The sequence below is a fragment of the Nycticebus coucang genome, chromosome 24, assembly GCF_027406575.1.
Source record: "Nycticebus coucang isolate mNycCou1 chromosome 24, mNycCou1.pri, whole genome shotgun sequence".
NCBI lineage: Eukaryota > Metazoa > Chordata > Mammalia > Primates > Lorisidae > Nycticebus > Nycticebus coucang.
The window spans coordinates 30,641,037-30,665,029 of NC_069803.1; the positions used below are offsets into that span (position 1 = coordinate 30,641,037).

A 23,993-nucleotide genomic window follows, 5' to 3' on the forward strand; every position below is an offset into this window, starting at 1 on the left:
TTGTAGCTTTTTACCAAAGATTGGATGAAGCACAACTTTTTGCTAAGTTAGACTACCCATTTACTTAGTTAATACAAATTAGGGAAACTTAGATTTATGGTAGCTTATGTCTTTTTAAGATCTTTGAAACTTCTAAGTTTTATAAGGTCATGATACTGACATGTTTATGTTTCATGAGGTAAAAGCAAAATTGTCCTTCCCCTTTTTTTTTTAAAGGATAATATGCTCTTTTGTGATTCGTGTGACCGAGGTTTTCACATGGAATGTTGCGATCCACCACTCACTCGGATGCCAAAAGGTAAGAAATACTTTCTGAAATCAAACTGGGAATATGTAGAAATACGTTAGTGAAAACATGTTTTATGTACTTTGGTAAAATGAAAGGATAATTGGATCTTTCTTTTTGGGGTTGTGTAAGTGGGAAGAGAGCTGTCACCTTAAACGGCAGGTATGGTCTTTCTCTTTAGGCATCCTAACATTCTTAGATGGTAGATTTGTTATTTTCCTCTGCTTTCAATATTTAGGCATCCATAAGGATAAAGTGGTTCATTTATAAATATTTCCTAATCTCTAGGTAGAGGATAAAATGCTTGCCTTAGGTAATATCTGGAAATACCTTTTTTTTTTTTGTTTGTTTGTTTGTTTGTTTTTTTAATTTGGCCGGGGCTGGGTCTGAACCCGCCACCTCCGGCATATGGGACTGGCGCCCTACCCGCTGAGCCACAGACACCACCCGGAAATACCTTTTTTAAAAAAGGAATTTTAGTCACTCCAGTTTTGTCCTATTATAAATTTCATTTCAACTCTGATTTTGTGATTATTCTTAAGTAAAATGCCTGTGTGATATTTGATAATGTCTTTTTTTTTTCTCTTTTTTTTTTTTTTTTTTTTGTGGGTTTTGGCTGGGGCTGGGTTTGAACCTGCCACCTTCAGCATATGGGACCGGTGCCCTACCACTTTGAGCCACAGGCGCCGCCCTTTTAAATTTTTTTTTTTATTTTTGCAGTTTTGGGCCGGGGCCGGGTTTGAACCCGCCACCTCTGGTATATGGGGCCGGCGGCCTACTCCTCTGAGCCACAGGTGCTGCCCTTGATAATGTCTTTTTGGAGAAAGTTTGCCTGTTGATGGAAAAGGATTCAACCATGGGTTGTAGCCAAGTTATCCGCTTTAGGAACTTAACTTGAATTAATTACTCTTAGCCATTTATTCATTATTACTTTTTGAGGAGTCTTAAAAGACTTACATATTAGAAGAATAAAGAGCCATCTTTCCCTACTTTTTCCATTTATTTGAAGTCTGGGCAAGAGGCCTCTGGAGGATCCCTCAGGATACGAAAGTTTTTCTTAGGACTTTTTCCTGAATTCCTCAGCCTTTGTCTTTCCTGACCTAACACTTCTGAAGAGCACTGTTTGGTTACTGTGCAGACGGCCCCTCGCTTTGGCGTTTTTCATGATTAGATTGACTTTGTGATTTTTTTTATTTTTGTTTTTTAATTTAATGAGTTTAGGAATGATATTCTGCCCGTCTGGGGCTATCATAGCAGGGGTGTGACATCGACACACTTTGTATTACCGTCATAGTTAACTAGTGCAGCTAACTCGGATCTTTTGGTGCAGTGGAAAGACTGGACAGACGCCTTAAAGTGACTCTTTCTCCCTTACCCATTAACTTTAGCATCTGTTAGTGATTCTTGCCTGTACCAGTTATTACTGTGGCATTTGCACAGTTTGTATACTTTCATCAGTCTTTGTATTGGAATCCTGCTATAAGGAAGAGCTATTCCTTTTTCCTATTTTTTAATTCAGTTATCTATGTCAGGGTATCCAACCTTTTTTATTCTCTTCGTTGCACATTGGAAGAAGAAGAATTGTCTTGACCACACGTTAAATTTACAAACACTAACAAAAGTTGATTATCCCCTCTAAAAAGGTTCGTGCATACTTTTTGTGATATCTAACACCACAGATAAGCAAAAAAAAAAGTCCTCACAAAATCAGCGTGCATCCCAGAGGCTACAGGTTAGACACCCGGGGTCTGTAGCATGATGAATATTTTATTCTGTAATTTATAATCCATTGCTGTTATTATTTGTTGCCCAAATTATGCTAGAACTGGCTATTGAGAACTCCTTCAAGACCTGTGTCCTTTTGACACGCCTCTAATCATTTTTTGAGCATTACTTTATTTTCTGGCATTGCAAGATACTCCAGGTTCTCCTGTGTCTTCTCTTCCCTGACCTGGGATCAACTGCGGAAACCTGGCTTCTTGTTTTGGAGATGGTAATTAGACGCCAATATCTGGGTGTCAGTTGTAGACCAGGGGTTTCTAACTGCTCACCAGTGGACTTCACCCATGCGTAGGCTTCAGGGTGGATGTGAATCCCTTTCAATTATCTGCAGAATTTTTTTGTATATGTGTTTTATTTATTTTTGGGGTGGCTTTTATCAGGTTTTCAAATGATAGTTCTTTATCTGAAAGAGGTTAAGATCTTGACATAGACTATCTGAAATCTTTCAGTGTATTTATACCTATTATACTTTTATGTGGAATTTTATTTTTTTATAGGCATGTGGATATGTCAAATATGTCGACCTAGGAAAAAAGGGCGAAAACTTCTACAAAAGAAGGCAGCACAGATAAAACGGCGCTATGCCAATCCAATAGGACGTCCGAAAAACAGGTTAAAGAAACAAAACACGGTGTAAGTTGTACTTGCGGCAAGGTGAGGGAGAAGAGAGTAGGGTCTTCTTTATAGTGTAGGATTCATTTGTTTTCTTTATGAAAAGGAAATTTCCATTGTTACAACTGGCACTTTTCTATAATAATAATAGTCAACATTTACTGTGCCCTCAGTAAAGTGCCAGGCACTGTTCTGAGTGCTTTACATGTTTTAAGTTGCCTAATTCTCCCAACAGCCCAATAAAGTGTAGGTACTATTGTTTCTTCTGTTTTTCAAAGGGGGAAACTAAGACATAGATTAACTTACATGAGGGTTACGTTAAATTTTAGACTGGGGTTGAAATCTAGGTAGTCCAGCACCAATGTATGACACTTAACCATTGTATTGGTTCTGTCAAAAAAAAAAATGGGAAAGGAAAGAAAAATTTCTGTTAGTGTCACATTTTACAAGTTACTCTCCTAATCTGTTCTGAGGTATATTAGGTTCTTCCTGTTTAGGTGATGGCTGTGTTCCCTTTTTGTGTTCTCTTGACGTAAAACAATTTGCAGAAATTGGAAATTATAGACTAGGAAACTGTGTTTGCAGGAGGTGGGGCAAGGTTCAGTAGCTAATTCTGTCTTTTTTTGAATATCTTTATAGTAATTCACCTTAATGGTAGGTAAAACATCTTTAGGCCTGTAAACTTCTCTTTATTTTCAAAATGTTACCCTTCTCTTTTATACTTAAGACTGTCTTGTAGGTTATATAAGTGAAATGAACGGACATTAGCAGCCTGAAGTATGCACAATCCGTATCTTTTCAATCCTACATTGAGCTATAATTTTCCTATAAAATGATTTCCTGACTTTCAGAGAATAAACTCATCCTTGTGTTTAGAGATAAATGTGTAATTATGAGTTGGTACAGAGATCTTTATACCTAGAAGGATCTTAGTTGCCCTCTGGTCCAGCTCTCATTTTACAGATAAAGACACTGATGTTTAGAGAAAATGTGATTTGTCCAAGATGTACAGTTAGTGGCAGACTAATGACTTGAATATATCTTCTGACTTCTGGCCTACCGGTCTTTTCACTGTAAATAACTAAGCTTCCCAGAATTAGGTATCTCTAATAACAGTATTACTTCTCACTGATATAGTAGTATTTATAGTTTACAGAGCATTCTTAATAATGTACGTTTTTTTTATGAATCTGTAGGCTATTTACTAATTAGATGTTACATATTAAATAGAAACATTATGAAAATTACTTTTTAATAGTTACCCTTTTCCCCTGTTCAATTCTTTAGATCAAAAAGTCCCTTCAGCAAAGTTCGAACTGGCCCTGGCAGGGGTCGGAAGCGTAAAATCACTCTCTCCAGCCAATCAGCATCATCATCATCAGAAGAAGGATATTTAGAACGAATAGATGGCTTGGACTTCTGCAGTGATAGCAGCGTCCCCTTGAAGTTCAACAAGAAAACCAAAGGGCTCATTGATGGCCTTACCAAATTCTTCACCCCTTCCCCTGATGGGCGGAAAGCGCGAGGGGAAGTGGTAGACTATTCTGAGCAATACAGAATCAGGAAAAAGGGCAACAGAAAATCAAGCACTTCAGACTGGCCCACAGGTAACAGTTTGAAACAAACTTGGAAACAAAAAGTATTCCCTAAGTATACTATTTGGAATAACACTAATTATCTAGAGTATATTTATATTTGATTCTAAAATTTGGTCCTGAAATACAAGAACATATTGAAAATACATATTTAGATGATACCAAGGCAGGAATTGAAAGGCTAGAGATGTGTTGCAGAGTGGACCACTAGGAGCTCTTGGACAAAAGGAAGCTGCGTGGTAGAAGCACAACTAATCTGCCTACAGAAATTTGGGGTGTAGCCTTGAATCAAGGATAATTTTACATTTTATAAATTTCTAAATAAATTGTGCGATAAGCATTGTGATCCTTGCTTTATTCCAGAAGGAAATTGTTGAAAAGAGTAGAGGTGAGTAAAATGCTGTTGATCTGAACATAAAGACCAAAATATACACCACTGTGATAAAGTCATTGATTTTTCTGCTTCAAATCTTGGCAAATACAGTTGTAAGGTTTCATAGATTACATAAAAACCAAAAACTGATGAGACAGAGAACCCCAACTCCAGACTGTCTGCTAATGTATCACCCTAACTCCCTGGTTTTCAAAGTAGAAAACATCTGTGGAGAGGATTTAATAGCACAGCAGATAGTTCCAGTCAGAAGAGAAGAATTTGATTAGCTCCAGATAATTAAAGCTTAAAATAGTCTCACTGCTGAGCCTCGAGTTTAGAAAACCCCGTGAAGGAAGTAGAAAGGACTCAGGAAAATGAGCTCTTTCGGTTCACAGGCGTCAAAGTTAAAGTGTTTCATCTACTAGGAGAGAATTTCTAACTTTGATTTCCTCCCCTGAGTGTGCCACCGGTGAGTGAACGTGTGCACCATGTTACTGCTCACACAAGTGGTGGAACTGTCCATTACAGGAGGGAAAGTCCTCGTCTTGTTGTCAGATTCCCCTGTTCCTCTGTTGGTGGCTTCTCAGTAGGGTGGCATTCAGCTGATTGTTCTTTAAGCATTTAAGATTTGCCATGTCTTTATCAGCCATGTAGACTGTATATCTAGCTCCAGTTGGAGAATGTTTATCTAAGAAAATATACAATCCATTTAGATTGGACTCGGAAAGAATCTCAAAGCAAATCTACCTAGAAAGTTTTAGTGAGACTCTTTTTCAAAAAAGCAAGAAATAGAACTTGTTAGAGCAACTGTATAAAGGGTATGGAGAGGAGAGCCAATATTGAGCTTTAGGTTTTCTTTTTTAAGTGGTAAAGTCTAAGGAACAGGTGTGCATCCGCTGGGACAGTGCTGTCATGAGTTGTAGGGGATCTGTGCTGTGCACTAGGGCCATCAGAGTTACTTACTCTCTTCAGATTGTACTGTGTTTGCAATTTGGGAATGTTGTTAACAGTCCTTGTCTTTTTTCTTATATTAAATGAATAACAGCCTGTATGTGCAGCTGATTTAAAAAGAACTGTCACTGATTGGTCCTTTTATCTAAACTCAAGCAAAGAGGGAAGGAGCCATCAGCACTGTCATCCTCAAACGCAAAGATAACGACCTACTTAATTTTCAAACACTCTCTTCACTAGTTTTTTTTTTTGCCTGTTTAAGCGGGTAATTATCATTAATTTCTTGTACTTAACCAGAGGATTAACATCTGTGATCCTCAGGTTTGTGGAGTTGTGCTTTAAAAAGGCACCCAGGTCATTGCAGTGGCTCATCTCTATAAACCCAGCACTTTGGGAGGCTCGAGCTCGGGAGTTTGAGACCAGCCTGGGTAAGATAGTGAGACTCCCATCACTACAAAAATGAAACAATTTGCTGGGTGTAGTGGCACACATTTGTAGTCCTAGCTGCTTGAGAGGCTGAGGCAGGAGGATCACCTGAGTCCAGAAGTTTGAGGGTGCAGTGAGCTATGATCATACCACTTCAGTCCAGCATAGACAGCAGAAGGAGACCTTGTCTCAAGAAAATGAAAATAAGTAAATAAAAGGGCACCCGAGGGATGTGGTGGGAGTTAGTACTTCCTGACATCAGTTAGGGTAGCTGCTTCAAAGATTTATCTTTTTGAACCTGGATCTATTATTTAAACTCTAGTGTAAGTGTCATATTCATACTATTTCAAAATAAATTTATACCCCGAGACCCCTTTTCTGTTCTGCCTTTGTGTGTGTTTAAATATAATTTCTTTTAATGAAGTTTGTGTTAAGTTATGTGGTATTTTCTTTTTCTTTCTTTCTTTTTTTTTTTTTTTTTTTTTGCAGTTCTTGGCCAGGGCTGGGTTTGAACCTGCCACCTCCGGCATATGGGGCCGGTGCCCTACTGCTTTGAGCCACAGGCGCCTCCCCTAGTTATGTGGTATTTTTAGGAAGCTTTGAGACAGTTCAGGATTTTCACTGTAAGGCAGATACATTATGTAAATATTTTTTATTGAGCAGGATCTTTCTAGGAGTCAGTTTAATGATGTCCTGTCCTCTGTTTATAAATAATATTAAGGTCTTCATTTAGAAGTAAAGACTTCTGAAATTAAACTAAAAATGATACAGATAACATGTGAGTGATGCCTTTTCTTTATATGCAGACAATCAGGATGGCTGGGATGGCAAACAAGAAAGTGAGGAGCGGCTATTTGGGGGCCAGGAGATCATGACTGAGAAAGATATGGAATTATTTCGTGATATCCAAGAACAAGCACTGCAGGTAAAGTTGTATATTTGGGTTAGGCAATAGAGCAGCTTGTTTCTGGGTAAGAAACAGGATTAATTATATTGCAGGTACAGCAATAATAGCAATTTGTCTATGTAATCTCAGAATAATTGTGGTTTGTGTACATAATATGGGTCTGCTGGTTATAATATTCTTTTAAACCCATGATAACTTTTAATTCTGCAGATAAACACATTGCTTTGATTACCAGTATTAAAAGAGTTTGGCTTATTTTCTGTCTTATTTTAGGAAGTATTTGGAATTTGACCAAAATACAAGTAAAAACCAACTTTCTCATGAGTATAAAAAGCATCCATATCATTAATTGAAGAAATACTTTTTGAACACGTCTGCCTTAATCCTTTGTGACATGTGGCAAGACGTAAATGATGTAGACGAAGAATCTGCTATGTGCCATATGCCAGGGATGCCAACAAGAATGACAGAGCTCCTTTCATCAATCGTAGTGCAGGACACTTGTAAATAAATAATTGTATTAATGAGAAAGTTCAATTATAGAATACATTGTGTGTTGGAAGACTAGGGAAGTAAGCATCTACCTCTGCCTGGGGACGTCCCAGGAGGATTCATTGAGGGGCAGTAAAGGACGTGTTTATTAGGCGGATGGGATGGGTTCCCATATCATCAAAAGGAGCAGAAGTGAAGACGGAACAGGCTTGAACATGGGGGAAGTGTGCCTAATCATGGGAGTTAAGATGGCGCAGGGCAACGAACACAGGGCGTAGAGAACGGCAGGAGATGAGGTTACAAAACTCTGACTAGATCTTAGAGGCACTTTGCAGCCCACCAGTGTGCTGTAAGCTACATTGAGTTGTCCGTCTCTTGAAACTAAGAGCTTACTTAAAAGACCAGTCCTGGGGATTCTAGTTATGTAGGTAAAACTCTTCGAATTAAGAGACTCATTGATGAATAGACTGTTTATGTCTATTCTTACATAAGTATTTTTGAAAAAGGAAAAAAGCAGTATAAATACTTAGCAGGCCTTTACTCAGCCCTTTACCGTATTATGATTTAACAAAGCATTGGCTTTGAGTCCGATGGACTTGGGTGCAAGTCTTGGTGTGTCATTTGCTAACTTCTACTTTGTGCAAGTTGCTTGATCTCTTTAAGGCCTGTTTTCTTTTCCTACTAAAGTATTACAGATACTGTAGTAGAAATCTACATGGAGTTCATTGGGAACTCAACGCGGGGAATAGTTAACATTCCTCCTGACTGAAGGAACTGTTTTCTTTTGTTTCTAAGTACTTTGTAGAAGTAATGCTAATCTCCCTTTACTCCTAATTATTTGTATGTATTTTCTAAAAACAAGGATGTTCTCATGCATGACCATGGTTCAGTCAGCAGATCAGGAATTTGACAGAAAAAGTACTATTTTCTAATTTAGTTGTCGTGTCTCCTTGGTCTCCTCCTGACCTGGAGCAGCTCCTCAGGCTTGGGTGCAGTAGCTCACACATACAACCCCAGCACTTTGGGAGGCTGAGTGGGGAGGATCACGTAAGGCCAGGAGTTTGAGACCAGCCTGAGCAAGAATGAGACACTGCCTCATCTACGGCCATACCACCCTGAACGCGCCCGATCTTGTCTGGTATCGGAAGCTAAGCAGGGTCGGGCCTGGTTAGTACTTGGATGGGAGACACTGTCACTACCGAACAATTTTTTTACATTAGCTGGGTGTGGTGGCATGCACCTATAGTCCCACCTGCTTGGGAGGTCGAAGCAGGAGGGTCACTTGAACTTGAGTCCAGGAGTTGGAAGTGGTAGTGAGCTGTGATCCCACCGCTGCACTCTAGCCTGGGCAGTAGAGTGAGACCTGTCCTTAAAAAAAAAAAAAGAAAAAGAGAGCAGTTCCTTAGTCTTTATCTCTCGTGACCGTTACAGTTTTGAAGTGTATATGTCATTTGTTCCGCAGAATGTTCATTTTGAGCTTGTTTCATCATGATTAGAAAAAATCACAGAGGTGACGTGTCCTCCCCAGGGCGTCATAGCAGGAGGCAGGTGGTATCTACTCATCACATTACAGGGGGTGCTGACTTCGATCATTTAGTTAAGGTGATGTGCAGATGTGTTTTTTCTCTATAAAATTATTTTCTGCCTTTAATTATCTTGTGAAGGCATACTTTGAGATAATATGCAAATACCCTGTTTCTCATCAAACTTTTTTTTTTATTGTTTTAGGTTAATTGAATGTACAAAGAATTAGGTAAAGTCCCTTTTATAATTGTGTCCTGCCCCAAAGAGGTGCACCGTATACCCTAACATTGTGCCCATTAAGTGGGAGCACACCCATCCCCGCGTCCCCCTCTCCCTGCTTCCTTGTTCCCCATCGCCCACCTTGAGTTCGTTTGAGTTTTTCTCTTGTGTGGGCATGTATTATATTGTTTGCTGGCTTCATGTTAGAATTGAGTACCCTGGATTCTTCTCCATTCTTGTGACACCTCATTAAACTTCCATCTATTAGATTTAGCATCCAGAGATGATTCTTGCCTGAAATGTGAACTGTTTTGGTGGCAAACATGATTTTCTAACTCTACCTTTTCTTTTATATTTATTAATTGATATTCTGCTCTAAGAAAGAACTTTTTCTTCCCATTTATTTTTTCATTTTTTAGACTAATAGATTCCTGTCATATGGGTTACAATCCATTGCTGTTGATGTTTATTTTGATGCTTAAATTGTTCCAAAGTCAGGCACAGGAGCTTCTTCCAGTTGGTCTTGTGTCTGTTCAGCATGTCTCCAGCATTTTTATTTACTTCTGGCTACAGCCACATGTTCAAGGTTCTTATCATGTTCTCGCCATAGATTCCTTGCTCCTTTTAATGGAGAATGGGAGTAAATGGTAGTTCTCCCCTGTGCTTGCTCAGGCCCACAGAGGAGGAGACTGGATGATCTCTGTGTGTGTCGTGTTTCATGGTCCGTCTGTCATGGAACCTAACAGTTGCCTGCAGAATGTGTCTAGTTCTTAGCTCCAAGCTGCTTCAGGACAGTCTGCCGACACTCTCTTGCTTCTACTTTGCCCCTGACCCCAATCTCTAGTCTATATTCTCTACCCAGGGGCCAGAGTCATTATCTTCAAACTTAAGATACCATTCCTTTGCACAGAAAATTTCTGCTTTCAACCTTGCCTAGAATTAAAAAAAATCAAAAGCTCTTCCCTCCTCTCCAGGGTCTGTGTGCCGCCTGTGTCTGGGGGGTTCCCCTCCTCTCCTGGGGTCTGTGTGCCGCCTGTGTCTGGGGGGGGGCTCTCCTCCTCTCCAGGGGTCTGTGTGCTGCCTGTGTCTGGAGGGGGGCTCTCCTCCTCTCCAGGGTCTGTGTGCCGCCTGTGTCTGGGGGCTCTCCTCCTGTCCTGGGGTCTGTGTGCCGCCTGTGTCGGGGGGGGGGCTCTCCTCCTCTCCTGGGGTCTGTGTGCTGCCTGCCTCTTGGGGAGCTCTCCTCCTCTCCAGGGGTCTGTGTGCCGCCTCTGTCTGGGGGGGCTCTCCTCCACTCCAGGGTCTGAGTGCCGCCTGTGTCTCGGGGGCTCTCCTCCTCTCTGGGGGTCTGTGTGCCGCCTGCGTCTGGGGCGGGGGCTCTCCTCTCCAGGGCTCTGTGCCGCCTGTGTTTGAGGGGGCTCTCCTCCTCTCCAGGGGTCTGTGTGCCGCCTGTGTCTGGGGGGCCTCTCCTCTCCAAGGTCTGTGTGCTGTCTCTGTCTGTGGGGGGGGCTCTCCTCCTCTCTGGGGGTCTGTGTGCCGCTTGTGTCTGGGGGGGCTCTCCTCCTCTCCAGGGGTCTGTGTGCCACCTGTGTCTTGGGGGGGCTCTCCTCTCCTGGGTCTGTGTGCCGCCTGTGTCTGGGGGTGGGACTCTCCGCTCTAGGGCTCTGTGTGCCGCCTGTGTCTGGGGGGTGGGGCTCTCCTCCTCTCCAGGGGTCTGTGCCATCTGTGTCTCGGGGGCTCTCCTCTCCGGGGGTCTGTGTGCCGCCTGTGTCTGGGGGGGGGGGCTCTCCTCCTCTCCAGGGGTCTGTGTGCCGCCTGTGTCTGGGGGGTCTCTCCTCCTCTCCAGGGGTCTGTGTGCCGCCTGTGTCTGGGGGGCTCTTCTCTCCAGGGGTCTGTGTGCCGCCTGTGTCTGGGGGGCCTCTCCTCCTCTCCAGGGGTCTGTGTGCCGCCTGTGTCTGGGGGTGGGGCTCTCCGCTCTAGGGCTCTGTGTGCCACCTGTGTCTGGGGGGCTCTCCTCCTCTCCGGAGGTCTGTGTGCCACCTGTGTCTGGGGGGGGGGCTCTCCTCCTCTCCAGGGGTCTGTGTGCCGCCTGTGTCTGGGGGGGGGGCTCTCCTCCTCTCTAGGGGTCTGTGCCATCTGTGTCTCAGGGGCTCTCCTCTCCGGGGGTCTGTGTGCCGCCTGTGTCTGTCGGGGGGGCTCTCCTCCTCTCCAGGGGTCTGTGTGCCGCCTGTGTCTGGGGGGCTCTCCTCCTCTCCAGGGGTCTGTGTGCCACCTGTGTCTGGGGAGCTCTCCTCTCCAGGGGTCTGTGTGCCACCTGTGTCTGGGGGGCCTCTCCTCCTCTCCAGGGGTCTGTGTGCCGCCTGTGTCTGGCGGGGCTCTCCTCCTCTCCAGGGGTCTGTGCCGCCTGTGTCTGGGGGGGCTCTCCTCCTCTCCAGGGGTCTGTGTGCTGCCTGTGTCTGGCGGGGCTCTCCTCCTCTCCAGGGGTCTGTGCCGCCTGTGTCTGGGGGGGCTCTCCTCTTCAGGGGTCTGTGCTGCCTGTGTCTGGGGGGGGCCTCTCCTCCTCTCCAGGGGTCTGTGTGCCGCCTGTGTCTGCGGGGGCTCTCCTCTTCAGGGGTCTGTGCCGCCTGTGTCTGTGGGGGGCTCTCCTCCTCTCCAGGGGTCTGTGTGCCGCCTGTGTCTGGCGGGGCTCTCCTCTTCTCCAGGGGTCTGTGCCACCTGTGTCTGGGGGGGGCTCTCCTCCTCTCCAGGGGTCTGTGTGCCGCCTGTGTCTGGGGGAGCTCTCCTCCTCTCCAGGGGTCTGTGTGCCGCCTGTGTCTGGGGGGGCTCTCCTCCTCTCCAGGGGTCTGTGCCGCCTGTGTGTTGGGGGCTCTCCTCCTCTCCAGGGGTCTGTGTGCCGCCTGTGTCTGGGGGGGCTCTCCTCCTCTCCAGGGGTCTGTGCCGCCTGTGTCTGGAGGGGCTCTCCTCCTCTCCAGGGGTCTGTGCCACCTGTGTCTGGCGGGCTCTCCTCCTCTCCAGGGGTCTGTGTGCCGCCTGTGTCTGTGGGGGCTCTCCTCCTCTTGGTTTTACTTCTCTGCTCCAGCTGCTGGTAGGCCTGGAGCCTGCACTTGCCGCGCCTCCGGGTTTCCCTGCCTCCAGCATCGGCAGTGCTCCTGGTCCTGTCAGAGTGACTTCCCTGACTCCTGGCCTGCTTGCTTTCTCTACATGGTTAAGTGCTTCTTGAATTTAAATATTTGTTTCTAGAATGTCTTGGAAACTGGGACTTTCTTTTTGGTCACTGATGTATACTGAGTACTTGGGCTATAGTCAAAGCTACAAAAATATTTGTTTTGTTTTTTGTTTTGCAGTTTTTAGCCAGGGCTGGGTTTGAACCCGCCACCTCCAGCATATGGGGCTGGCGCTGTACTCCTTGAACCACAGGTGCCGCCCACTACAAAAATATTTGTTTAATGAATAGATAACTTGAATGCAATTTGCTACTGGGAGGAAAAGGGTAAGAGTTGAAATGATACAGATATGGAGAGAAAGATGACCTAAGAGGTAAAAGAGGGGTTCTGAGCTCTACTGAGGCTCAGCGGAGACAGTGTAAATTCATATTAACAATAATCTGGCTGATTATATATTTCTTTCAGTATTTTATTAAACTTGTAATTGTCATGTATGTATCTGGCACCAAGGAAATAAAGAGCTAGATATTAGAAGTCTAATAATGGTTATTTTCATTGGCAACACACAGAAATTCTGCTGGTGGTAATCTTCCTCCATGGGCTGATTCCTGTATTCACGTGCCTGGCTTGGTGTGAGATATACAGGGTAAACAAGAGACATAGTCTCTGCCTTCATGAGGATTTCGTAAGTGAGACAGACGATAAAGGGTCACAGCAATAATTAGGAGACTAACAGGCAGTAGGAAGAAGGGAGAATGCCGTGAGAGACCACACGGGCCTCCTGCGGCGCTCCGTGTGCTGACATTGAAGGGTGTGTGAGAAGGGGAGACTTCTGTGAAGAAGTAAGGATTTAGGCCAGTCACAGGGTCTGACACCAGTAATCCCAGCACTCTGGGGGGCCCAGGTGGATGGATCACTTAAGCTCAGGAGTTTGTAACCAACCGGACCAAGAGCGAGAACCCCATCTCTACTGAAAATAGAAAAACTAGCCGGGCATTGTGGCAGATGCTTGGGAGGCTGAGGAAGAGGATCTCTCTTTTTTTTTAGAGACAGAGTCTCACTTTATGGCCCTCGGTAGAGCGCCGTGGCATCACACAGCTCACAGCAACCTCCAACTCCTGGGCTTAAGCAATTCTCCTGCCTCAGCCTCTGGAGTAGCTGGGACTACAGGCGCCTGCCACAATGCCCGGCTATTTTTGTTGTTGTTGTTGCAGTTCAGCTGGGGCTGGGTTTGAACTCGCCACCCTTGGTATATGGGGCCGGCGCCTTACCGACTGAGCCACAGGCGCCGCCCAGAAGAGGATCTCTTAAGCCCAAGAGTTTGAAGTTGCTGTGAGGTAGGATTCCAAGGCATTCTACCCAGGATGACAGAGTGAGTGAGACTCTGTCTTAAAAAAAAAAAAAGTAACAATTCATACAGAGTTCTAAAAGAGGAGCCAAAAGTGAGTATGGCAAAGAGCTAGGGAGAAGAATTCAAAACATAAGGAGACTGCCTATATAAACATCTTGAGGCATGAAAGAACTTGATAAATTTGAAGAACTTCTGTGTTCAGTGTAACTAGAATATAATGATTGTAAAAGTCACACAAGATGTGAGGCTGAGAAGATAGACTGGAGTGGGACGTGGGGCGTGGGGTTCTATCATAATTGTAATGGGAGCCGTTGGATGGTGAATGGTTTTTAGCAGGAAATAGCAAGATCCGGGTTTTATTAAATACTGTTTTTTTCTTGGGCATTGCGTGAAGAATGAATTGGAATTGAGCAGGAGTAGAATTAGGGGAACCACTTTGTCGGCTTCAGTGATCGGGTGAAACAAGACAGCAGAGTGGAAATGAGAAAGAAGGAGTGGGAGTTGGAATATATTTAGGAGATGGAATCAACAGACCTTGATGATAGATTTGATGTGAAGTTTGAGGGAGCAAGATTATCAAAGATGATGTCCACGCTCTCTAATGTAACAAACTGAAGTCAGTTGAGAAAGTTAATGTTGATTAGATAAGAGGATGTTTGGAACGACAAAAGGATTCGTGAAGATAATGCAGGAACTCATTTTTGATAGTAATTAAGTCTTAGTAGAAGCACTTGAACCTGGGTTTCAAAAATTTTTCAGGAAGATTTTATTATAGTATCTTGGATAGTCTTACAGCCAGCACCAGCAGAAGACAGATGACAGAGGAGTTAGTATCGAAAGCCACCCGACAAGCAGCACACGGTGCCTGCTGTGTGTTAGACCCTCGCCAGGTGCGGGGCTGTCAGCAAGATGTGGTTTCTGTTGTCTTAGAAGTTACAGACTAGAGGAGACTTGTTCATAAAAGCAAGTCCAATATTTGCTCATAGTGATTATCTTGAATAATTAAACTTTGTGTGAAGTATTAATTCAATTATTGAAATGTTTAGTAGGATTTTTTTATAAAGGTCAACCATTAATTGGGTTTAATTTCTTTAAATTATCTCAGGCAGTAGGTGAAGTAGGACACAGTTTGCCTAGTACTGTGTTCTGTCATCAGCTGTACAACATGCACTTCCAGAAAGAAGAGCCACCTCTGAAAGTAGAAGCATAAAAAAATGAGTAGTGTAGGTTTTTGTTGTAGAATTTTATGTCAAATAGGATTGTATGAGCTTAAAGGAAATGACTTTTCTCAGGATCCGTCAGCAGAAAGAAGCGTCTACATTCAGCTCATTCCACTGCAGTGTGAACAGCCTTAAAATATATAGGATGATTTTTACATGAAATACCACCAAAAAGAACACAATATATATATATTTTTCATTTGAGATTAATATGAGGGAACAGTCCATTAGGTTACATAATTTACACATGACAAGGAGAATTCAGAGTTGCAGTTGTGTCCTCCGCCTAGGACAGTGCCCTGTATACCCACGCCGCTGTGCGGGGAGCTCCTGAGCCCCTCTCCTCCTGATTGTTAATCTCCTCATTTTTAATTGGTATAAGTACCTGGGATGTTTGTTTTTTCAGTCTTGCGAGATTTAGGAGAGTGTTCTCCCAAACCATCCAGGTTGTTCCAAAGGATGAAAAACGGCCACCTTTTCTTAGGGATAAATAGTGGAGAGAGCATCATATTTTTATGCCCATTTTAATGCTTTCTGATTTTGAAGGATTCTGTTGGTTTTGTGTGGTTCTTAAAAGTTACAGAGCATTTTTGAAATCTGTGTGGGCTATTGAAGTTATTTTCTGCCTTGTATGAAGAGTTAAATAGTGGCTGGACACAGTGGCTCACACCTGTGGTCCCAGCACTCTGGGAGGCTGTATTGGGTGGATTGCTTGAGCTCACAAGTTCAAGAGCAGCCTGAGCAAGAGTGAGACCTCTCTACTAAAAATGAAGAGCTAAAAAAAAAAAAAAAAAGCTGAGGCAAGAGGATGGCTTGAGCCCAGGAGTTTGAGGTTGCTGTGAGCTGTGACAGCACAGCACTACCGAGGGCACGGAGTAAGACTCTGTCTCAAAAAAAAAAAAGTTACGTAGTTACTAAAATAAGCCAGGTTCAACAAAACCTTATTAACCCTGTGAGACAGAGATGATTATCCCCATTTTACATTATGAGGAAGCTGATCTTTTAGTTGAGTACCTCCCTATAAGTTACATAACTGATAATAGTAGAACTGGAATTAAAACTTAGGCCTATGTGATTTCAAATTCTATGCCATTAATCACAGCAATATCAGGCATTATGCTGTAAAAATGATGGTATGAGGGTAGAAAAATCATTAGGCGTGTAAGTGCAGATAGGTAGAGGTGCACAGGAAGGTAAACAGTAAGCAGCGGCAGAGCGCGCCCGGCAGGCTTGACACGGTCTCCTCCCACGTGTTCAGAGCACACCGTGGCCAGAGTGTGTGTGATCCAAAATCATCACAAGGGCAGCAGGGCTAGAGGAAGATGAGATGTAGGTTAATTGAGAGGATTGGGGCTTACCAGGTAGTGTAAACACATTATCTGCAGATTTAAGGAAGAAATGTCTGCTTTACTATTTTACTCTTATCTGCTGGAGATACATTCTAAGACACACACACACACACACACACACACACACACACACACACACACACCCCCCATGAAATCATGGGTAGTACTGAGTTCTACTTGTGTATATACTGTACTGTGTGTTTTCCTATACATACATACCCATGATAAAGTTTAATTTATAAATTAGGCACAGGAGACTAACAATAATAACTAATAAAATAGAATGATTATAATAATATGCTGTAATAATAAAAGTTATGTGAATGTGGTCTCTCTCAAGATATTTTATTGTATCATATATACCCCTCTTCTTGTCATGATATGAAAGGGTAAAATTTGCCCTGAGGCTGACCACGGGCAACTGAAACCCTGGAAAGCAAAACCTCAAATAAGTGGGCACTACTGTGGTATCTCCAGCTGGAGGGCAGAGACACGTTTCCTGTTTACCTACGTATTGCTAGACCCTGCCACTAAGATAGCAAGTAGAAGTTCACGTTTGTTTAGTGCTTACTGCATGGATGGCTTAGTGCTTTAAGGGTTTTGCAAATGTCAACTCATTTAATCTTTATTTCTTAACCATTGCCCAACAATCTACCTTATTTTTTCTCAAATTAAACTACAGGCAGCCACAATGTGCATGGTTAACTGAAACCCGTGCGTATCAGCATTAAGATCAAGTCTGTTGCTTCAGGAGTGAGGACACATTCTGATGTGCACACCTTTCCATTAACATGGTGCCGTGTGAAGCAGGAACTGCCGTGTTATAACCCTTTGTGGGCAAGCACTTTGTTTTCTGTATCATTTCCAATCGTGCCTCACACGTAGCAGGTCCTCTGATAATTGCTGATCTGATGGGCCAGTGATGTCACTGCCTCTGGTATTGAGAGTCGTCCTCTGATCTGAGGTTTCACTTTCTGTGGCTTCGTTTACTCAGGGTCAGCCAGGATCTGAATCGTGTCATTTCACATCATCAGCAAAGCAAGGTGAGTACAGGGCAGTAGGATGTTTTGAGAGAGAGAGAGAGAGAGAGACCTTCACATAATTTTTATTATAGCATATTATTACAATTATTCTATTTTATTATTAGTTATTAATCTCTTAGTATGCCTAATTTATAAGTTAAACTTTATCATAAGTGTGTATATATATATATATATGAAAAACAGGTTGAGTACAGCTTATCTGGAATGCTTGAGACCAAGAAGTGTTTTGGTCTTTCTTTGGATCTTGGAGTATTTGATTATGTACTTACTGGTCGAACATCCCAAATCGGAAATCAGTGAGTGTCATGTTGGTGCTCAGAACGTTTGAGATTTTGGATTTGCAGATTGGGCACACTCAACTTATATAATAATTGACATTATCTGTAGTTTCAGGCATTCCCTGGGGGTTTGGGAACTTATGTCCTGTGATGAAGGGAGATTTCTGTATAAACAAATAATTAAAGTCATGTGGTTAATAATAGGTACCTTTTTACAATGTGCCAGGTACTATATTTGGCATTATATATCAATTACATTTAATTCGACCTTGTTTTTAATTATTTGCCACCATTTTACAGATAAAGACATTGAAACTTTATAAGGGTTATTTTACCTAAAGTTATACAGTCGTTAAATATCAGAGTCAGCATTCGAACCCAGGTAATCTGACTCCAAAGTCTTAACTCTTAACTCCTAGTTTATGATATAATGTTACATAAAAGTGAGCAGAATTACTCTGTGAGAATGAACAGGCAGGCGTTTTACTAGGGTTGGTGGGGAAGTCTTCAAGGGGGGGGTGACTTGTGAGCAGGATGTTGAAAGAAGGAGTGAGTGTGAGCGTTTACTACTGGGTAAGACACAGCAGCAGGTCGGTGTGAGCAGGTTGGAGCTGCATGTAGTTTGTTTGGCTGGAGTTCAAGTGAGAGATGAGGGGAAGACAGGTCCTAGTTCATGACGGTCCTGTGTTTCATGTCACGGAGTTTATACTTTGTCTTGTAGGTAAAGTAGCTCTTTAAAGTAGTTAAATAGCTCTTAAGGAATGTAAAATATTTTAAAAATTGGGTGACGTTTATTTGCATTTTAGAAATTCAACTCTGGTGATATTGTGAGCCATGGACTGAAGAAAACCTGAACAAGAAAAGTGACTAGGGCCTGAAAGAAGGCAGAGGAGACAGGTGGTGGGCAGAGACAGATGGTCTCAGAGATGGGGTTTTTGAGAAAGATTTAAGATAGAACGAAAGAGATCCAGGGTTGAGTTGGGACTGAGGGAGACAGTGAACCACGTAGGTTGTCTGGAGTTCTTTTTGAGTAGGTGGTGGTAGTAAATGTAGGAATGTAAGAAGAGGAGCTTATTTAGGTTGGGGAGAGACCACCCCTACGTAAGCTGTGGGATAGTGTGGAATGTAAATTGGAAAGCTTTGGCAGACTGTTGTGTACACGGACACACAGGAAGGCTTTGGGTGGGAGATGTGCTGGAGTATGTGGCAGCACACAGGTGGCTGAGACCTCCTAAGTAGTAACTGCAGCTACTGTCATAGATAACATTCCTTGAGTAATAAGTATTATTGAGTTCTGGTCACCATGTTCTAAGCACCTGAGATAGAGCAGTGAAAAAAGAGATTCGTTGAAGAGTCCTTATTCTTGGGAGCTTACAGTTGAGCTTAGGTTGGAAAGGGGTGAAGTGGGTTGTGTTCCAGGCGGTGTGTCATGGAGAAACACGGGTGGGAGAGGATGAATGTGTGCACTGTTGAGTTGGTGGCGAGGGCTTAGAGACCTGAAGGAGGTGCGGAGACGAGCCATGTAGGAATCAGGGAGTAGCATTCTAGGCAGAGAAACAGGAAATGCAGAGGCCCTGGATCGGGATTTGTGTTTGGTGTGATCGAGGAAGCACAGGCGGCCAGTGTGTTAGAGCTGAGCGAGGAAGGGGAAGGGTAGTAGATAACAAGGACACAGAGGTGAAGGGGAGCCAGATTCTGGAAGGTCTTGGCCATTGTCAGGACTAGCTTTTATTCTGAATGATACAGCAACCCCTGGAGGGTTTTGAACCAAAGAATGGCAGGATCAACTTAGGTTTTAACAGGATTTCGTTGGCTGCTGTTCAGATGGAGGGAGGCAGTACAGAAGCAAGAAAAAATTAAGGACACTATTAGAATTATCCAAGTAAGAGAAATGGATCGTAGTGGTGAAATTGGAATTCTGCTCATTAAGGATATGTGATGGATTGGATGGTTGTGAAAACAAGGGTTCAAAGGGGGGCTCAGAACACTGCGGGGTGGGGGACACAGCTGCCATCCGCTAAGGTGACAGAGTGTACAGGAGGAGGTGTTGAGGGGGATGTTTGAGTTCACTGGCAGTAAGTAGAGTCACATTGTCGTTCGACCATCACCACTACCAATCTCCAGCACCTTTCATCTTGCAAAACTGAGACTGTGCCCATTCAGTAGTCACTGCCCATCCTCCCAGCCCTTGGCAACCGCCATTCTGTTTTCTGTCTTTTTTGATTTGACTGGTCGTGGGATCTCATGTAAGTGGATCTTGTATTTGTTCTTTTGTGTCTGGCTTATTTCGCTTACATAGAGTGCCACCGAGGTTCATCCATCTGTCAGAATAGCCTTTTTAAGGCTGAAAAATACATGTTACATTTCGTTTGGCCATTCAGCCATCAAGGGACACTTGGATTTTCCCACCTTTTGGCTGTTGTGAATAGTGCTGCCATCAGCTTCAGTTCTTTGGGGTTTAGACCTAGAAGCGGATTGCTACATCATGTGCTAGTTCTGCTTATTTTTTTGAGAACCACTATACTGTTTTCCACAGCACTGTACTATTTTACATTCCCACTAGTTGTGGGAAAGAGTGACAGTTTCTCTACATCCTCACCAGTGCTTGTTATTTTTTGGTGTTGTGTTTTATTTTGTTTTTAAAATAACAGCCATGCCCGTGGGTATGAAGCAGCACCTACTTGTGGTATGATTTTGCTCTGTAGGGATTAATGACATGCAACATCTTTTCCTTTTTTTTGAGACAAAGTCTCACTATGTCACTCAGTAGAGTGCTGTGGTGACACAGCTCACAGCAACTTCAAAGTCTTGGGCTTAAGTGATTCTCTTGCCTCAGCCTCCTGAGTAGCTGGGACTACAGGTGCCCGCCACAACGCCCGGCTATTTTTTTGTTACTGTTCTCATTGCTGCTTAGCTGGCCCTGGCCGGGTGCGAACCCACCAGCTCCGTGTATGTGGCTGCTGCTGTAACCACTGGGCTGTGGGCCCGAGCCTGGCTGGTGCTGTAACCACCGTGCTGTGGCCGGAGCCTGCAGCATCTTTTCATGTGCTTATTGGACACCTGCATTTTCTTTGGAGAAAGAAAAAAGAAATTTCTACATGAAGTGATAAATTACTTACATACACCTGATTATCTTTCTTCTGCATAATCTTCTTACTTATGTAATTTTGGCATTTGTACCAGATCCAGAGTTGAGGATGGAGTGGCTTTTTTTTTTTTATAGCAGAAAGTGTAATTAGGTAATTCTAATGTAAGCTGAGAGTTTTGTTTCTCCTAAGCATATTTAAGGTTTTCTTTTGGTTTAGCCTAATTACTAGTGCTTTTTTAGTGCTCCCTCTTAGTGATCTGAGATTAAAAGACCAATTGTGGCCTGGCTTATAGGTCATCTTTTAAAGAATTTGGTATATTCAAATGAGAATGGGGACATGAGGTGGCAAAATGAGTTAAATTTTTAAAATACTTGTTTTTATGCCCTTGATTATATTTGATACCTGCTGCTTTGAAAAGTCGCATGTTTAATGAAAAAGAATTTGGGCAAAAAATTGAAAAGGAATGAGTGACCTTGTGAGGTGACCTTGTAACTGAGATGTGACAATCTGGTTTTGGCAAGGACTGGTGCAGCTGCAGCCCTTGCTGCCTCTGTGTGGGGAGCTGGGTAACTCCCACCCCACGTGGGCGGCTGCTCCAGGGAGCTGGGGGTGTTGGCAGCACCCGGTGCGCATGTGCAGGGGTGTTGCTGTGTGCAGAGAGGAGCCCTTTGCAGTCCGGTTCTGGACAGACTCTTGCTCGCAGTGATGTGCAAACAGCTGTACTGGAACTGGATCTCCACTTTCACATCCGGCATCCGCCTGGAGGAGCGGTGGGCCGTGGACGGGAAGCCCCTGAGGCAGCAGGTGGCGTTGCAGCAGGTCGTCCTCAGCTTTGGGGCTCCCTGTGGGGTTCTTGCCTCAGGAAGTTAGATTAGATTTATGGTATTTGGTTGTTCTGAAAATTTTTTATACTGTTCTTATTTTGAGCTATGACAATAAAAGATAAGCTTTGTGAGCTGTAGTACTTGGTTCTGGCATGTATATAATAATTTAAAGAATAACTTCAAAAATCTTTTTTACAAAGCTCTATTTTGGTTTTGAGAAATGAAAAAAAAATCTTATTTTAACCCTGCTTTGTGTATTTCTTCATTATTTTTGTATTTGGAGGAGCCTCAGTACTTGGTGTTACAACACAGTTCATCTGAGAAATAGATGCTTGTCTTTTGTTCTGAGGTGTCTGAGGAAGAGCTGAGGTTTGTCTTGGCTGTGTCCCAGTACGAAACCTGAGATAAATCCCCTGGCCTTTTATAAAAGAGAATAATAAGAAGATCAGGGAGAGCTTTAAAATGAGTTGTAATGAAGAGGCTTCTTTCTTAAAACTGAATTTACGTAAAGTCAGTGGATAAAAACTCTGATCATTTTAGTTTTGTTATAAGGGGTGTGTGTGTCTCTAGGTTCCAACGGAAGAATCTTTTAGTGGTCTCCACAGCATAAATTGAAGGATGTTTTTGGTTCTTTTGATGAGGAATTATTCATACTTGTATTCGATTAGGCTAAATTCTGGTTTTCTCAGTTAATATTCACGGAGCATTGGTGTTAAACACATACACACGTATATATGAGTCTGTTGCTAAATTGGGTTCAGAGCAGAGCAAATTACCTTTGAATTTAAGGTTTTAAAACCTAGTCTTTGTTGTTCTTAGCAATGGCTGTGTTTGAATTCGTCAAGCAAATCATAAAAGCTTTAAAAGTTAATCTTTTAAGGGGTGAGTAGTTGTTCAGTTATTGCAGGGATAAAGGGCAAAGAGCTTGTTTTTATTTTGAACAGAAGGTAGAGAAAAGATTTAGCCCCTACATAACAAAGTATTTTTCCCTTTGGTCAAACTACTAATGAAGGGGATTTCAGGTGTACTGTGAAATTAAAGCTCTTTACGTTGTCCTTGAAGATGTACTGTCCTGAACCATCAAACTGTCCTTCTCTGTGTGTTTTTGCACGGTCAGCAGGCATTCCCTTTGTTGTCAGCTGAGGTGGCTGTGTGTGATTTCAGTAGGGTTTCATACACACACACTTAGAAAAATTACATCACCAAGTGCCACGTGTTTCTACTAAATAACTAAGTCATTCAGTGAATGAGTTTAGTTGAGGAAAATGTTCTCAGGGTTATTAAATATAGAAAATGCAGTCATACCAGCTGTGTTTGGTTCTAAGAAATTTATTAGTATTTTCATTCTTCATCTGGGTGCTCGATTTAAAGAATAATACAACTTACTTATTTCAGATAAACTTGTTTCTGGCTTGTTTATTATTGTTGTTCTCCTATGGAACCCTGACAACCTTAGATTCAGATCTCTTTGTTATCTCAGTGTATCTAATGGAGCTGACTTTTTAACCTTGACTGCACAGAAAGTTGGAGTGACTGGTCCCCCTGATCCACAAGTCCGCTGTCCCTCCATCATTGAGTTCGGGAAGTATGAAATTCACACCTGGTACTCCTCCCCGTATCCTCAAGAATACTCACGGTATGTTTTGAGAGACACTTTACCTTCTTCTGTTGTTAGATCCTGAGAACCTTTGATTGAGAAGGACGTTGACGATACTGACTTTGCTCCTCTCTTCACATTTACACTGGAGGAAACCGGGTGCTTTCACATATTCCTAGTGGCAGCTCACTTTGGCAGCCACTCGGTCCCCATTGGCTTTAGGTTTTCTCTTCTGTAACCTGAAACGTGGTTGGAATAAAAGGGGAATGTCTTCACTAACCATTTTTTTTAAAAAACAAAGAAATATATATATATATATATATATATATATATAAATTAATACATTTTACTTGAGTAATGTTTGATCGAGATGTTTATGATTTAAGAAACTTAGTGAATGGTTTGTTTTCCCGGGAATGATTGGAAAAATTGTCTGAAACTGTAATTAAATAGCTTGGGTTTCCAGACAGGAAAATCAGTCACTCACCAGCTTTTTGGGATAAGGCAATGTGTTAGGTGGAGCTGATTTGGTTTCATGACTTAACTCTGAAATTTATAAACCTTGTCACATTAGAAGTTACCTAACTACTCTGGGCCTCAGTTTCCTCATCTGTAAAATGGGGAGACTAATTGTACTTACTTCACAGGGTTGTTATGAACATTAAATGAGTTAAAACATGTAAATCACTTAGAAAATGGTAAGTGCTCAATAATGTCAGTTTTATTTTTTTCTTTAGTGTTGAAATTCAAAGAGATGAAATAAGATCTGATCAAAAATTAAACACTGGTTTATTTTTTGAAGTCCAGCAGCCACGTTAATGCTCTCTAATCTATAGACGACTTACCCCTCAGTTTTCCATTTAGCAGGAGGGAGGGTGTTGGGAGGAATGATAAGTTATGGTGCTCTGGGGGTT

General features: G+C 42.8%; 1 protein-coding gene across 3 annotated transcripts in view; it reads left to right on the forward strand.

Moving 5' to 3' along the window:
* KAT6A (lysine acetyltransferase 6A) overlaps window positions 1-23,993 on the forward strand; it is a 102,227-nt gene that overhangs the window by 55,005 nt on the left and 23,229 nt on the right. For all 3 annotated transcript variants that reach the window (XM_053578300.1, XM_053578303.1, XM_053578302.1), the window contains 5 exons: window positions 217-298; window positions 2,566-2,701; window positions 3,968-4,287; window positions 6,832-6,950; window positions 23,003-23,118. In XM_053578300.1, the coding sequence (XP_053434275.1) occupies window positions 217-298; window positions 2,566-2,701; window positions 3,968-4,287; window positions 6,832-6,950; window positions 23,003-23,118 (773 nt within the window). The remainder of the gene's footprint in view (window positions 1-216; window positions 299-2,565; window positions 2,702-3,967; window positions 4,288-6,831; window positions 6,951-23,002; window positions 23,119-23,993) is intronic.